The following is a 16,847-nucleotide window of genomic DNA, read 5'->3' on the forward strand; positions in this document are numbered from 1 at the left end:
TGCTACCATCGCCTGAGATCGATTAACTCGGCCACATTGTGAAAAAGGACAATAAAAGTTCCTCACGTCATCGATTAGAATCGAATTCAGGTCTTTTCCATCCGGTGTGGGGAGGATGGTGATCCTACCAATTGTACTATCCACGAGTACTTATAATGCAGTGAAACCTTGGTTTAATGAAATATGTGGTAATAACACTTTGAGGATCGTTCTTTAAACTGGAAAGAAATGCACGTGGTCGTCGAAGTTGCTAAAATGTTATGACAGTGTGGTGTATTGTAAAATAAAATAAAACATTAAAATTGTTAGTAAAAATACAGGATTTTATTTCAATGAAGGCAATTAAATAATTTTATTTTATGGATTTGTATAATTTGTTCTGGGATGAGCAGAGGCCTGCGCCACCCAGACTGCAGGCAAGTCGTCAGCCACAGATTTTAGCCCTTCCCTGAAATCTTTCTATCACTCGAATGATCACCGTAAATTTCTATCATTCGATATGACATCGATGTCGAGTCTCCAAGTCTTCTATGAAAAAAAAAACGAAATAAAACATCTACACTCAGTTCAACTTGACGCTCCCAGACAACTGACGATAAGCCAGACAGGGCAACAGTCTTGAGAGTTTCTTAGAAATATGGTGCACTCTAGAGGCACTTATCCGAACTTCTTAGGACACTGATGGCACTATCTGTTTATGGATTAAATTATCCGCCTTCGTAATTAAGACTTATGTAACTAAATAACACACGAGTTTCAACACAGATTAGGTCTCTTTCCATTCCTCAGAAGCCGTTACGAATTTTAAACTTTAGGTTCTTATATCACACCTACTTTTAGAAAACTTTGCAATTTATTTCAGTTGCTTTTATTCCGATCAGTTGGTTTATCTCTTGTTGTTACAAGTCTACGTAGTTCACTACTGAGCAGTAAGTGCTCTTTGGAGATGTCTTAAAAGTCTCGGTTGCTCTCATTAACTGGGTACTTCAGCTCTTTCCGAAGACTGAAGATTGAGCGTATTACTTATAGTTTTAATCTCTTTCATTAGTGGCTCAGTAGCGTCACGAAGAGAAGGCTAAAAGAAAACAAAACACACAAAGGAAACACGCCAGAGGATTTAGAAGTAATTAATTTTGGTGTAATAATTACATTTCCGATATATATCTTATTCTGATGAATTTATTTTTTAATAAATGAATAAGCATTATAAAATCTTATTAGAAACTTAGAAAAGCTTATTAAAAACGGCTTATATATGTTAAACATTTTATACACTATCTTTTTAAAAAGTCAGTTTAAATTTTAACATATTTTTCGCTCCAATTTTAAATAAATTCTAAATTTTATAATATTTTCTTCTCCCTGTTATTATAATCTTTTGCAGGTTCCTGATGGTGTTTTTCTGCCTCGTCCTCAGTGTCTTTTCCACAATCGAAGAACTTGAAGAGACAAGTAGCTTCATTTTATTGCGTATGGTTAGTTGTTTCATGTCATTATTTTATTCTATCTATCGGTTATTAAACAGGAACTTTTAAAGATATAAACGTATGAAATTTAAAAACGTGTTCAAAAAAAAGAAACTACATACATGCAATGCAATGCACCCCTTTCATTGTCCAAATGGCTTTGTGTTCTTATTATGCTTTTATCATTTTCTCAGTTATTACATAATTGAGAAAATTATGTAATAATTGAGAGTAATCACTGTGCACAGATCGTCTTAATGTTTCTTATGTTTGAATTACACTTATGTTATTATATTTGTATATAGAATTTAAATAGATTTTCATACTTTGAAAATGTATTCAACATTCAAAATTTGTTACCATGATGTTACCATCAGCAATGGGAAGAATTCAAGGAATTATCATAGAAGCTACTAGGTTTTAATACCAACTAAGAAATATTCTTGGCCTAAATGGATGTCAGATGAACTTATGAGACTCGTGGCAGAGAAGAAATATGCATGGGATGCATAAAATTATCAGGCGAAACAGAATCCTATGGTAGACATAAGCGAGTCTGTAGTCAAGTCACAAAGGAGGTTGGGCAAGCGAAGGCAGATTACGAGAAACTTTGGCAAAGGGGCAAAGAAAAACAGCAAAGATTTCTTTACTTGTGTAATCTCTAGAAGGAAGGGGGATGAATCATATTTGTCCACTTGATATCGATGGTTCGCTTGTTGGTTCGATAGCTGACAAACTGAATGAGTATTTTGTATCTACATTCACACACGAGGAATTCTTTAGGGATGGGGCGCCAGAAGTTTATCAAACTCTATAGATGTTATTATTGATTAATTTGCTTTTTAGAAATAGTCTGTGCTCTTATAACAATAGCATGTTACAAACCCAATAGATATGTCATTGTAGGTACAACTGCAGAATGAGATCATGGACAAACATATTCAAGGAGTGCTTTAATAATATGAATATATATTTCAGCAAATGAAATATGTAGATTAATTGTAGTACGAGTTTCATTTTTATTTTTTATTAATTTAACACTTAAATAAAATAAATTCTGTTTAATTCCGGAATGGCAATATAAAGTCGGAGGACCTCACAAAACACTGAGAATACAAGAACATAAAATTGCACAAGAATCTTAATTATATAGCATTAGGTCAGAGGACTTGCGATATTGTTATCTTCCTAACAATGCATGGAAATAAAAAGAAAAGAAAAGAAATCGGACAATCCAACGCAAATAATATTACATACCTTCCCGTTATGTGATATTCTTTGCTTACGGTTGGTCTTCAGTGGTCTTTAATTTCGTTTGTCCTCTTGCTGTCACAGTTTGTTTGTTTTGGTGACCGCTACTGTCATGGGTGATTTATTTACTTATTTTGATGTTAGTAGTTGCAATAGACAAGACTGGGGGTGCTCTGCGAGCAGAGAGTGACGTTTGGAGCACTAAATAGTACTCCAAAGTTAATAAGTTCTGTGGTCGATTATATGGTGCATTCAACCATAGAATATGGTGCAAATCGACCATAGAATATGACGTATTCTATGGTCGATTTGCCTGTCTGTTGCATGAAAAACCCGGTTTACGGGAGAGAAAACAATGCATTCCTCTGCAGAGACCGACTAATTCAGCCACTTTGAGACAAAAGCTCATGAAGATTGCTGGCGTCATTGACAGAATTCGAACCCTCGGCTTTTCCACCCAGTGTGGAGAGGGCGGTTGTATTCTGTGTTGTTTACATACATACAGTATATGTTGAATATTTATGCATACACTATACGTATGCAAACGTCAGTACTTTTCGAGAAAAAATTTTTATTCTTAAAATTAATAATTAGACTAATCGCTTTTGGCTAATAATAAATATAATTTTCCTTTACACCTCGGCGATGGCCACATATTCATAGAGTTTACAACTCCAGCGAGTTACGAATATAAGAATTTCATCATATTTTGTGAATCACGTAGATTTGAAAATGCAATAACTTAATTCTAATTAGGAATTTCCCGTATTTGCGTCTAATTAATTATTCGGCATCGTTATATACGTGAAGATATTATGTATGTGATGCCATGAACCTTATGGAAATGCTGTCAACTTGTTTCACTCCTTCCTCACTGCAGTATTAGAGGAACAGCTGCGCCGTGATCTGGTGTTCCAGCTCATCCTAAAGCTGTTCTACAGGATTAAGTTCATCATCCTGTGCCAGTCCAGCCAATACCTCAGCTTTGCGCTTCTAATCAGGCATACAGTAAGTCTGCAAGCGCCTTCATATCAGTTGTCAGGTATTTTATTTTATACATGAACAGGTCTGTACTATTTTAGATGTAAAAATATTGTTTTGGATATTATAAAAATGAATACACCTTTGTGGCCATTTATGTAGTTATGCTTAAATTTTCGTCCTAAATAGCTAAATGATAAACGAACATAAAAAGTAAGTCTAAATTATCCTATAAACTGAAAGATTTTAAAATAAGCATCAATTATAGTACAATGTCCTATCGAAAATCTAAGGACACTTGTAGTTATGAACAAAGCATATTTATTTGAAGTAACTGATAACCCGTTAGCACACCATTACCTTGTAATATATGTTTCATGCACCATTGAAGTTCTGCATTTCTGTTAGAAAGCTGATAGTATTATGGTTCATTCCTTTAAATCATTTGGGTGATCCACTAATAATGAGGCCCAAGCCTAATATGAAAAATATTTCGTGAAATGCAGCTTTGGAATGAATTTAATCAACAAAAAAATTGAACTTATTATGAAGACAAAATTATTGAAGAACAAAAGCTATAAATTGGGTGAATCCTCAAAATCTGAAAAGATGGGACTAATATTGATAATGATTTTCCCTTTCTCCAAACATTATTCAACGTACGCCTATTCTTAAATACAATAATTTTAACATGGAATAAAAACATGACATACATAAGAGGTTGAGAAGTAATCATTAATATTTTTCTATCAGTAGAGTGTGACCAAATTAATAACATAATAATTCAAGTTAGGACAATATAGATTCAACAATTTTGGAATGAAAATTTAAACAGGTAAAGTAAAAGTGATGCATTATACGGTTATCAAGCATTCAGAATTAGTATGTTATCAAAATAGTGTTGTTCTTGAGCAAGTTTACTGATGTTTCAAGTGTGTTTACTTTACAGGAGATCGTGATGGTAGTTTGGTTCGGCGTGGAATTTTGTCTCCGAATATGGTCGTCGGGTTGTCGATCCAGATACCAAGGGTGGCTTGGTAGGCTAAAGTTTTTACGAAGTCCTTTCTGCGTTATTGGTAAGTAATCTTCGTCGCATGAATTCTTAATATGCTAGCTGATTTTTTTATTATCAGAATAATAATTTTATGTAAAGGTTATATTCATAAAAGAACGATCGCATGATCTTTGGATTCTTATTACAAAAACTTATAAATTTAAATATTACTTTACCTGCGGGAAGAATTTACGCAATATACATCTAATAAAAACTTTTTGTTTTAATAAAATTTAGCATCAAAGGCTGTTTATTTACGTTCCAGTAGTTCTCATCCCTGAAACAGCTCATTGGGTGTGGGGGTCTGTATGAGAAATTTCTATCACAAGTAAACAGATTTAGAAAATTGAAAAAGATAGATAACCAGAATGTCATCTAAACAAATAAAAAAATGAGTTAAAAGTTGTGTGTCTCTGCAATAACTTCATGACACACCTCAAGATGAGTCCAAAGCCAGGAAGTCCCTTGCTGTTCACCAACCCTAGTCCCAGGAAAATATAAATCAGAAAGTGTCCTCTGTGACTTCTTTACGTTCTCGCTATAAGGGCACCAACATTTCTTTCAATTATTATGCATTTTGTTTTCACCAAAGTAGCAAAATTTATGAAGATGAAGAGGCTGCAAATTTCATGTATTCTCTGTTTTGTTGGATGAAAAACCCGAGTTTTTTGGAAGAGGAAAGGGGTGGACATACAACCCTCGCTTGAGATCGACTAACACGGCCATGGTGTTAAAGCCCATATACGTGTATATTCCTTTCGTAACTGATTCGGACCCAGGCCTTCCACATAGAATGAAGGAAAGCGAGAATATGTCCACTTCTGCAGTTTAATTTATATACGATGAATGTCTGTCACTAGTTTAGCAATAGAATTATTCCATTCTTCATATGAGACTTAAAAGATGATCTGTTGGGCCTGGCAACTAAACACCTTTTGGGGAGGATTTGAATTGGTTAAAATGTATAATACACTGAGGGGAATTAATAAAATAAATGAGGGAGGAATATTCTCACTGATGAGTGAGTAAAGAACCAGACGGCATAACTATAAAATCTTAAGGTGTCACTGTAGACGCTTTAAGATTTTATAGATTATAGACGGCTTAAGATTTTATATTAAGATTTTTTTTTTTACATATGAGAGGATTTTATTTGGCAGATGCGAAATAAGTTCGCTTCCTTGTATCATTATGCCATTTCAATACTAATACTAATGTATGATTGTACATGTGTATAAAACTAAATTAAAACTTTATCACGTGGAAATAGTGCCCCCTCTTTGTATTATATTTAAAAAAAATTGACTGCTGCCTTCAGCGGTTTCTACACTGTCATTTTTTTGTTCTTTGTTTTTGTGCAAATTAAATAAGTATTGCGTCTGGAATTGCATGTATTTCAATTTAGCTGTGAAAAAAAAACGAGAATTTTTCATCCAGCAAAACATTTCTTTATTGAACTAATTAAATTTAGTCATGGTCTTTAAGAACTGATTTCTGAGATCTGTATCACATTACATGATTTATAAAATGTCCAAAGTTTCTAATAGATTGACTGGCTGGAGTATAAAAAAAAATTTTTAACTGTGGATGCCCTGAGTCGTCTATTGAATTACAAGGAGAATGTGAATGTCCATTAACGACTGTATAATGCAAGAACACGATCAGCGAAATCGGAGAGGTAATGGCTGGGACAAGTGAGAATGATATGCTATAATAGGAGAAAGAAATAATATCCGTGGCGTTATAAATGATTATATCCGCAGTTAGCACGTGGGGAAATATTAGTATAAATGAGAGAGAAACCACGGCAGGGAAAAGAAGGAAGGGAGGAGTCTCTCTCTCTCTGATCATGATAAATAGACACTAGCCCGGACCAAAAATAGAGGAATCATATCGTCCCGGTAGTCACGTGATTCAACTACGACGCACCTAAGCACATTAAGTGAAGTGTCAGGTCGCATGAAGGGCAAAAGGAAATGCTAACGACAAGAAAAAAAGCGAACACGGAGAATCGCATGATTGCTCCATTACCGCAAGAGAAAAACAAACATTATTAAGTCTACAACGTTTAATTCATACTTATCATCTCAGTCACGCAGATAGCAATGGAATAACTAGAGAATGGATAGGACAGGCTTTTTTCATTGCTGTTTTTATTATTGTTTGTTATGCAAAAAAAAAAAACCCAACAAACATTTCCATTTTTTTTTCTTTTTTTTTAATATAAAATGTAAACTGTAAACAAAAGATCAGAATGAAATAATGCTGCCCTTGCCATCGCTTATGTTTTTATCCAACCCTCAACCTCAAAATGCGACTTCTGGAGATAAAAATGAAAAATTAGTCACAGCGTTTCACGAGTTCTGTCAAGCACTGTGCAATGCAACGTGCAACGTCCCCTGTGGTGATGGCAGACAGTTTTTGTTCATTCCTGTTAATGTGTCCTGTTTTATTTCTGCATCATTTCACTGGCGCCTGCTTATCATTTACGGGCGTATTCGACCTTTATACGTACTTCAAAAAGGCCTGACCCATCTATCTCCCCTCACTCCATTTGCCATCATCTATTTTTCTTATTAAATTCACTGGAACCGGAGAAAACACCTTGATGATGATTCCAATAAAAACACACACGATAAGCGAACCTGGTGTTTGAAGTAATCAAAGCTGTAGCTGCTCACTTGGATGTAATTACTCGAGCCTCCCACAGCAGAAACAAAAACCGTGAACCCTTGCTACAAAACGCAGCCATTTATCATCGGTCTTACCATTAGTTAGGGTATAATAGACCCAGCGCTGCTAAACATCGAAGCACATGCTACTTCTTAACGCCTTGCGAATAGCTCTATTAATTTACTTATATTGCTATCAGCGCCACCTTTCCTGGTTCCCAGCGTACTGATTAATGTAAAATAAGAGTTCATTTTTCACCGAGAAGATGCTGGAACGATAATCAAAAAATGAATTCTGTTTTAGGATAGAATGCGTGAGTACCAAAATAATTACATGAAAGTAAAATAAATCTTTTGTTATATAGCGAATTTTAAAGGGCTCGAATTAAAAGGAAGACTCATAAAAATCTCCCTTTTACAGTAAGATTTGAATATCTAATTAGGAAAGAAAATACTTCCTTCATTTATACATAGTTTTTGTTTTAGATTGAAAACAAGTTGCTGAAAAACTTTTCAGTGTGTAATAACAATAGATGTGGACTGTGCAAATAAAGTACTGCATTATGTTGTATTTTAACATGGTTAAAAAAGTCACGAACACAGATATCAAAATATAATCAAAACAAGCATGAGCTAGATCTTTCTGATCTACATTGAAGTTTTGATTTCATCTTTTAGGTTTTCTTGAGTGGTTTCCTGATTACAGGATGTCAGCCATATTTAAACGCGTGTTTTCAGTTTAATCTGTTTTAATCATTTGCATTGGGACAGACATGGGCTGTTCAGTGGGAATAAGTAGGCTATGATAATATTGTGGTCAGGCCACGCCTGGGGCCCGACTTCAATACCCTCATAGTCTCTGAAGCGCTCTCCATCACACGGAAGGATTAAGGCGGCCGTTTCCAGCGAATACTCTGGAGCTCTTTAGAGACTTCAAAATCGACCCGAACAAGGTAATGAAATGACAAAACCTACAGGAAGCTCATTGCAACGGAATTGGACGCTACACTACAAATTAATGAAGAGAAGAATTTTCATTTCTTTGGAATTTGTGCCCATGAACTCTAGATCAAATGTAATGAACGATTTTTGTGTCTTCAAAAGACTCTGTAAGGACTGAGGAAATTCTGTTTCTGCGGAAATTCTATAAGATTCATTTATGGTATTATTGACTGTTGCTTTGTGACTTTTCCGCTTTATTTATTTTATGCATTTATTCTTATGTATTTTCAGATTTTTCTTTTTTGCTATCTAATTTGTTGTTGGATGTCTGCTTGACATCCAACATCTAAAAACGAAAATGTTAGGGAAATTCCACGCGTTATTTCGACAGGATATTACCATATCATTATAGGATTTCATGACGCTGTGCGGGTTAATTCGCTTCGTTCATTTTTTTTTTCTAATTTAGCTTATTTTAATTGCTTGGTTGCGCTAACGCCTCTCAAGCATAGCTTGTTGAAGTTATGCAAAAAGTTTCATACGTGGTATAAAAGTACTTAATTTTATACATTCATCACCTTTAAAATGGGAATGGGACACTGTGTGCTACATTTCGTTGAACGTAAATATGCAAAGAGGCATCTACTTTAAAAAGTTTGCAAAAAAAGGTGAGTTGAATTCAAAGTGGATTGCTTATTATCGCCAAAAGAAAAAAGAAGAATGGAGTTTCCGCATAATTTTTGTTGCTTTGGAAGTTCATTCAGCGTTTTCACGATTTCTAGTATGCTAGTGCATAACTGGATCTCTCCTAACCCGATCTCTAGATGATTGACGCAATCATCTAGAGATCGGGTTAAGAGAACCATAACAGTCATGGCGCGTCAGGCATTGAAACACTCCTCCGAGAATTTAACAACATACTTCAAGTGATGTCGGATTGCCCACATCCGAACTGACATTACATTATGGTTTTCTTGGATCAGCAGCAGTCAGCGATCTGTCCGCTGCAGTGGTGATGGGGCGTTGTAGAAATTGATGTTTGGAACAAATATTTTGAAATATTTTCAATTTTAGAGTTATTCATACACCTGTGTTTATTATATCTTTAAATTTCATGTATTCTCTGGTTAAAAGAAAAAAAAAACTAAATTCTGGGAAAAACATGTCGCCCTTCAGAGACCAATTAACTCGGCCACGGCATGCAAAGAAAACCATAAATTCCTCGCGTTATTGACGATATTGGAATCCAGGTCTTTTCCACACGGAATGAAGGAACGATAATTATAACCAAATGTGCTATCCGCAAGGTCACTTAAGTGTGAGTGCGTTATGTCTGAAGAAGTGTGTTCATTGCTCAATTTCCATGCTATGCAGAAAAAAAAATCAGAATAAGTCACAGGGGGGGAACCCTACTCTCCGCTTGAGATCAGTTAACTACAACCTCGATCGAAATGACTTCAGTCGTCGACAGGAATCGAACCCAAGCTTCTCCAAACGAGTGGAAAAACAGTGAATCCACATGCTGTCAAGGAGGGCCTATGCTTGGAATAATGGAAAAGCATTGTGTGGAGACGGATGAAGAAAACATTGTTTGTGTATTGAGTTGGTTCGGCATCAACCTAGCGAGCGCTACAGATATTCTTGAGGTGTCCGAAGAGCAATGGTTTGAATGTTTTTTACAGTATAGTTGGATCATCCGTTTGTAATGAATGCAAGATAATATTTGAATGCATTGAGCAAGCTCAATGCTGATAGCATTCTTTCTCTTGCTCAAACTACATACACGAGGGGGACATAATTTCAAATTAAGAAGGATGATTGCATGATAGATGTGTGGAGGTTTTCCTTCAGCCATCGGTTGGTTGATTGTTGGAACAAACTTCCATCTGTTGTTGTGTCAGTGGAGAGTTTGAATAAACTGAAGGAAGAACTAGACAAACTATTGGAGGGGATGGCCAGGTGATGTAGTGGGAAGTTTTTTCTTTTATGACTAATGCTTTATAAGCTTGCTTTCTTGCATCATATGCAACAACTGATACTGAAGTAAAACTTGCCAAAGATGAATGCGGACTCTAATGACGAACCACAAGTTTGACTGAATAATATGTACTGACACATCTAAAAGCACGACAAAGTAACTTGCCATACTACTGCAATAAAATCCAGTTTATTCGAAGAGAACAAATAGTTAGGTATTGTATTTTATCAATATGTGTTTGTTATTTATTCTTTCTAAGTGCTGATTGGTCATTTCTTTTTAACATTTAGTGAATACATTAAAGAAAGAGAAACCTCAATCTGTTATAGTGTAGCTTCTACACTTGTATATGAATGTGTTAGCTAACTGGAATGTTTGTCAAGTCTTTAGTGATTACGATGTTGGTAAACAGACTTAACAGAGCTCCTTTTTTGATTCAGATGTCATCGTCATTGTCGCCTCCATCGTTGTCCTGGCTGTTGGAAGCAGCGGCCAAGTTTTCGCTACCTCTGCCCTTCGTGGTCTCAGATTCTTTCAGATCCTCCGCATGGTTCGAATGGATCGACGTGGTGGGACCTGGAAGCTGTTGGGGTCCGTTGTATATGCTCATCGACAGGTAGGTGAAATAATTATTTCAAATAAAGTTTTTTTCCTCTAACTTGTTAAGTAATTCCCTATTTGGTCACCAGTATTCAAATATTAAATTGAATATAAACGTAGAAATTCCGAATTAAAGCTTATAATTTTACTAGAATTTAAAATTGTGATTTTTTAATTTAATAAATTTGTTTTGGCCTTTTTTCGATAAGCAGTATTTGAATGAGAAATATTTTATTCAGCCTTACTTAAAAGACAAATAATTAAAAAAAATTGAAGTTAAGATTAATAATCACGTTATCCAGCTTGTTAGCTGTGGATAGCAGGAAACAACATTCCCTCCTCATGTGGCAGTAATGTGTGTTATGTGGGAACATGTATTCACGGCAGATTTGCATGTTGTGGGGGCTGTAAAAATTCCAGAATAACTCACTGGAAAAAACTTTGCTCCCTCCTCCAGTGATCAGCAAACCACATCCACGATTAAGGAGGACTTCAGGAATTCCTTCAGTCTTCTACAGAATCGACACAAACCTCCCCAAACAAGTGGCATATGGCGATGTATGCTGCCGACTGAACTGCCAAAAAGGATAAATTAAGTAAAGTAAATGCAGAATGGTTAAATAAACTGTATATTAAGGACAGAAAATTTAAAAAAAAAATGTCTAGATGATTCTTTAATTTGTCCTCGGCTTGAACTTCTGGTCATATGCACATTTTACTGTACACAAATAGTGTGGGGAAGGAGGACACATACTACCTAAATTGTCAGAAAAATTATTTTACTAAAAGCTTAGCGGATCTTCTTCTCTCCTCTTTACCTTAGTGAGACGAGCATCTGCATTTTATATCTTTTTTTTTTTTTACTCAAACATTTATAAAATCCTGATTTTTACCTCATGTGCTTCTGATTGACAAATCTTCATATAGCAACAAGAACGATGGAAGTCCTGGAGCAGATTCAAACGTTGCTACAGCTATTTGCGATTTCTACCAGGTACATGTGATCGATTTACATCCAACGACTACCTTAGCCGACAAACATAAGCAATGCAAAACGCTGCAGGTACAGAAAAGAACACCGTTATAGTGATATATATTTCTCTCCACTCCCACTCTTAAATGGACTGTTTAAAATTACCACTAATGCAAGTAAGGCCACGGGTGCGTGCGTCAGAGTGCATTAATTGCATGCTTTCTATGAGCAGTTTGTTTGTGTGTGCAAATATAAAACAAAATTGACTGTTCTCTAATATATAGCGGGGCTTATTTATAATGTAATTTAAATCCTAACTTCTCAATGAAAAGACAACTTACTGTTTTAAACTTTCACGACTGCTGAAGAACCGAAACAGTATTAATTAGGTGTAATTTGTTCTACATAGTATGTGTTGATTACTTCTAGGAACTCATCACCACTTTATACATTGGCTTTTTGGGACTCATCTTCTCTTCATTTCTTGTGTTTCTGGCCGAAAAGGAAGCCAATCCGACAGACTTCAGCAACTTTGCAGACGCACTTTGGTGGGGTGTGGTAAGTCAAGATTATTTTATTTTATTAATGGTATAATACACGTACCAGCCAAAATATTAAAAACATAGCGACCCTACAATATCGAGCGACTTCGCACCTCAATGTCCTTCACGACTCTACCAGCTTCTGTAAGGTGCCAGGTTTGTATTAGACCGTGGACAATGGATAGTATCTAACGACCATGGTATAATACCATGGACGATGCAGTGCAGCTATCGGTTCTTAATTAGTTAACATCCCATTCAGAGACATCGCAAAATATTATCTGCGAGATTGAGATCGACTTAGCAATTTTTCTGTAAATCTTAAAAGAAAATCACCAAAAACGGAAATCGTACGCACAAAACGGAAACTATATATCTGCCATATTCAAACAAAATCCTTTGTAACAAATCTATAAGCGTAAAACGTCGAAACAGAAAGAGTTTTAGGCTTTTTCAGTGCTAACAGATGAAACGGCATCGAGATAGCCTTTCTCCACCTGGCCGCGTTTCCCCAGATGATCGAGTGCAACAGACCCAATGAGAATCATCGGTCTGTTGCACAAATGTTTTACTATAATGGAGCACGTCCTTCACAAACTCAATTACTTCTTATAACCACAGCAAGAGGATCGGAAGCGAGTTGAGTGTAAGCCACATAATTTGATTAAACTTTTCTTTTCTAATATGTCGTACTTTAACTAAAAAGATTTCTAGAAAATAATTTGTTTATGCCTGAGGACAGTAGTCTATGGACTGAAAGTACAAATCGAATTCTGACCTCGAATCAACAAATTTTTTGTTTTTAAATAGAAATAAAGAGCCAAGAGGCACTTTTCTTTAATGTGTTAGTTCCTTCTGTAAGCATTTACGCTGGCACGTAGTAAGGAATATGACTGTAGAGTACATGTAGCAAATGTGGCCTGTAGTGAAAGAGGAGGAGGAACTGAATCTCAGAAACGATGTCTAGGATCGAGGATTTGAAATGAATTTTAAGTAAATATGTGCATAAAATACGGTTACCAAGTTGATAAATCCAACATTTCAAACTAATAAAAGAAATAGTTTCATTTTGCTATTAAAATATTAAATGGAACTATTTCAGTAATTACTCAGTTACTCAAGACTTTTTTTACGAGTTACTATTATTGTCTTAGAGGTGCTATAAAAAAGTAATATTCTGGATTAAGCCACGTGGCCTAAGCCACGTTGACAAACTTTATTCTTAGTTTCTTAAACTTCTTCAGTAGAGGCAAACGTCTGTGAACTGACCCCAATCTTGCTGGCAGCCTGAAAGAATGCCAGAGAAGCGACAGCCTTCAATAAACTGTAATAGTCTATTACTAAATCATAGTTTTTATGCTAACTTGGGTTTAAAAAAAAAGAATATTCGACAATTCGGACTTCAAGAATGACAGAGTTTATCGTCTTGGAAAATGTGCCAAGTCGGCTGTCTACGAAAACATTCAATGTCATTTAACATTTATTTTATTACTCAACTTCGACAGATGGCCAAAGTACATTGACCCCATAATAGCACTGAAAGAAATTTATAAGAACAAAATGGAGATAAGTCTTTCGCCGCTGCGAATAACGTCATTCTTTAAAAGTAACTTCCAAATGTATATCCTTTCATTTTCCCTTCTATCATTATAAAAAGAATTTCGTTTCCATCGTAAAATGAAAGATCAACTTAATTCGCTGTGCCTCTCGTGAAAATTCGTTGGCCGAAATGTCGGCTTCTAAATTAATCATTAGTGGATGGCACGAAAGCTAAAACACAAAAAGAAGAAGAAGAAATCTTTTACGCGCTTACCAAAAGCAAAATCACGATATTTGTAGTGCCATCTTGTTGTCGCTTATCAGCTTAACGAACTCTTAATGGCGTGTCAGGAAGCTCTTGTGATCGCGCGCTTGTGTTCAACCTGTGTTACCAATATTTGTTATCTCATCTGTGGTCATCTAACGTCAACAGCTCGGCAACGGTTTGTTCAATCGATATGAGCATCCACGATATCTATTTTTTGTCAATATAAGCTGTCCCCCATCATTTATTCTCAGTAATCAATCTTTCCGATTACGGGAAACTGTAGCATGGTTATATGGTTTAGTGCTCATAACCAAGATTATCATCCATTCTCTATTTAATGCAAATTGAAAAGTAATCCCTCCCACCACCATCTGACTGACGTGGTCTTGTCGAAGACAATTATAGGAAAGTTAACATGTTGGAAACAGCAATTCAGCACATATAAACACAGGCAACACGACCACCGAAACTATCGTTAAATCTACAAATTTCAGTCGTTCCAGATGATATTCGCTTTTGTCATTCATACCAGCCATTATTACATTAACAATGTAATAATGGCTGGTATGAATGACTTCCTTTAAACAGTGGCAACTTTAATGACCATTTATAACTTGTTTTTCCACGTTTCAGGAAAGGGAAAAGTAGTTTTGCGAACCATCCTTGAAGCTTCATTGCTAAAATTTTAAATGAATAATACATGAGAAGTAATCTTTTTCCCCCTTTATGAAGGCACAACGCGGCTTTTTGTCAGCGCAGGTGTACTTGACAACCTCGCTGTCTTCTAGAGTTTGTTAATAAGGAAACGGATGTTATTGAGCAGCTACCATCCCCTGATTTGCATATTGCCTTCCGATTAGAGTGCAAATGTGGGATTAGTCTCATCTGTGTACCATAATCAAGACAGTAATAGGAAAGCAGAGCCAAAATCAAAATATTGTTTTACATCGGAATTACATAGCAAATTTCTAGCTTTTGAATCACTTGGTAACTCACATGAGGTGGCTAACGTAAAGAACAAGATAGCATCGCGGCTATTATGTACGTCATCAATTGCAACAGCGCATCTGAGATAACCAAGGACCCACAGCTTCATTTCATACCATCCGAAATTCTCTTACGCTACTAATATTGCACTAAGATTCAGTCATTGATCAAGTCTACGTAATGGTGGACTTCTTCAGTAGTGAAAACCAGCAACGATGATAGCAGGGAGTGAAAAAATAATCGTGCAGTATTTCAAGGGAAAAACAATAGTACATACTGGAAAAATAGTGTTATATACTAGCAAATGTATTCATTGTAAGAAGAACCTTGTGTAATGGAATACACATTGCAACAAACATATTTAATGAAATAATGAAAAAAGTAATACAGTGGATTATTTTCGAACTCTACCTGCGCCTAAAATGTATTAGTTTTTACAAAGAAACAAAACTATGTGAAAATAATAAATGACACTATATTCGTACTTACCATAGTTTACCATTCGAATCTTACCATAGCTGCATTTACAGCTATGGTAAGATTCGCTTGAAGAAACAAAATGGAAGTTTTGTAAAGATGCGGCAAAGGTATTCAATATTACACCCTCCGCTGCGCTTTCCAACAAAATATTGGGCATAATGATTTTTAAATGATTACGCTCAAATTTCGCTCACCACCACCTCGCAGTACGCAATGGTACATGTGCCATTTAGCAGAAGGTTGTTTATAAAGATTAATTGATAATTTTTCTTGACACATTACCTGTTTCTCGAGACTTATAGATGATTACATAGAATTTTCGAAGCAATTAGTCTTTGCGAATAACCTTCTTTTAAAGAGAAATTACTGCACTTTTTTTAAGAGTAATTAGCCTTGTTTTCTACTAGCGGTATAAACCTACGTGGAATGCATGTTGCAATCATAAAAAAACAAATCATGAAACTGGTATAAGCCAGTCACAGCATTCAGATAATATTAAAAAGTACGTATTTTGTACAAAATATACTATAGAAACTGAGTGATTATTTTAACATCTTTAATGTTTTTTTCCCTCTACTACATATAATCAATTTATCAGAATATTAATGCCACTCCTTTCTCTTTGCAGATTACACTCTGCACCGTCGGCTACGGGGACACCGTACCCGTAACATGGCCAGGGAAACTAATTGCAGCCTTCTGTTCGCTTATGGGCATTTCATTTTTCGCCCTTCCAGCGGTAAGTCGGTGTGTGAGTTGAGTATCAAATTGATTATTTTCCAAAGTAATATCTGAGTTGCGTCTTTTCGTTTCTTGGATACTCTATGGAATGCTTTTTCATATGGATGATAGAGAGTATTATCATTCATTTTTAAAGTCTTAAAAAATTCAAATATAAGCAAGTGATAGTTACATCTTGCCACGATTGCAAATTTGCAGATTGAACAGTGAATCGCTAGCTTTTAGCAGAAGTTATATAAAACTAATAAAATAAAAACTTCATTTTATTTGTGTTGCTAATAACACAAGGCTTCCTTTAATTTCAGTTAACTTATTACGCAATGCAGGTATCCCTCAATAATAACAAAAATATTCGGTGTTCCACTCACTCTTC

The 16,847-nt window shown here is 35.5% G+C and overlaps 1 protein-coding gene across 4 annotated transcripts in view; it reads left to right on the forward strand.

Moving 5' to 3' along the window:
• LOC150085490 (potassium voltage-gated channel subfamily KQT member 1-like) overlaps window positions 1-16,847 on the forward strand; it is a 225,086-nt gene that overhangs the window by 169,368 nt on the left and 38,871 nt on the right. For all 4 annotated transcript variants that reach the window (XM_090374076.1, XM_090374077.1, XM_090374074.1 and 1 more), the window contains exons 2-6: window positions 1,385-1,475; window positions 4,648-4,774; window positions 10,785-10,960; window positions 12,347-12,475; window positions 16,362-16,472. In XM_090374076.1, the coding sequence (XP_090230202.1) occupies window positions 1,385-1,475; window positions 4,648-4,774; window positions 10,785-10,960; window positions 12,347-12,475; window positions 16,362-16,472 (634 nt within the window). The remainder of the gene's footprint in view (window positions 1-1,384; window positions 1,476-4,647; window positions 4,775-10,784; window positions 10,961-12,346; window positions 12,476-16,361; window positions 16,473-16,847) is intronic.

The sequence above is a fragment of the Mastigoproctus giganteus genome, chromosome 5 (genome assembly GCF_048544385.1).
Source record: "Mastigoproctus giganteus isolate SK-2022 chromosome 5, ASM4854438v1, whole genome shotgun sequence".
Classification (NCBI taxonomy): Eukaryota; Metazoa; Arthropoda; class Arachnida; order Uropygi; family Thelyphonidae; genus Mastigoproctus; species Mastigoproctus giganteus.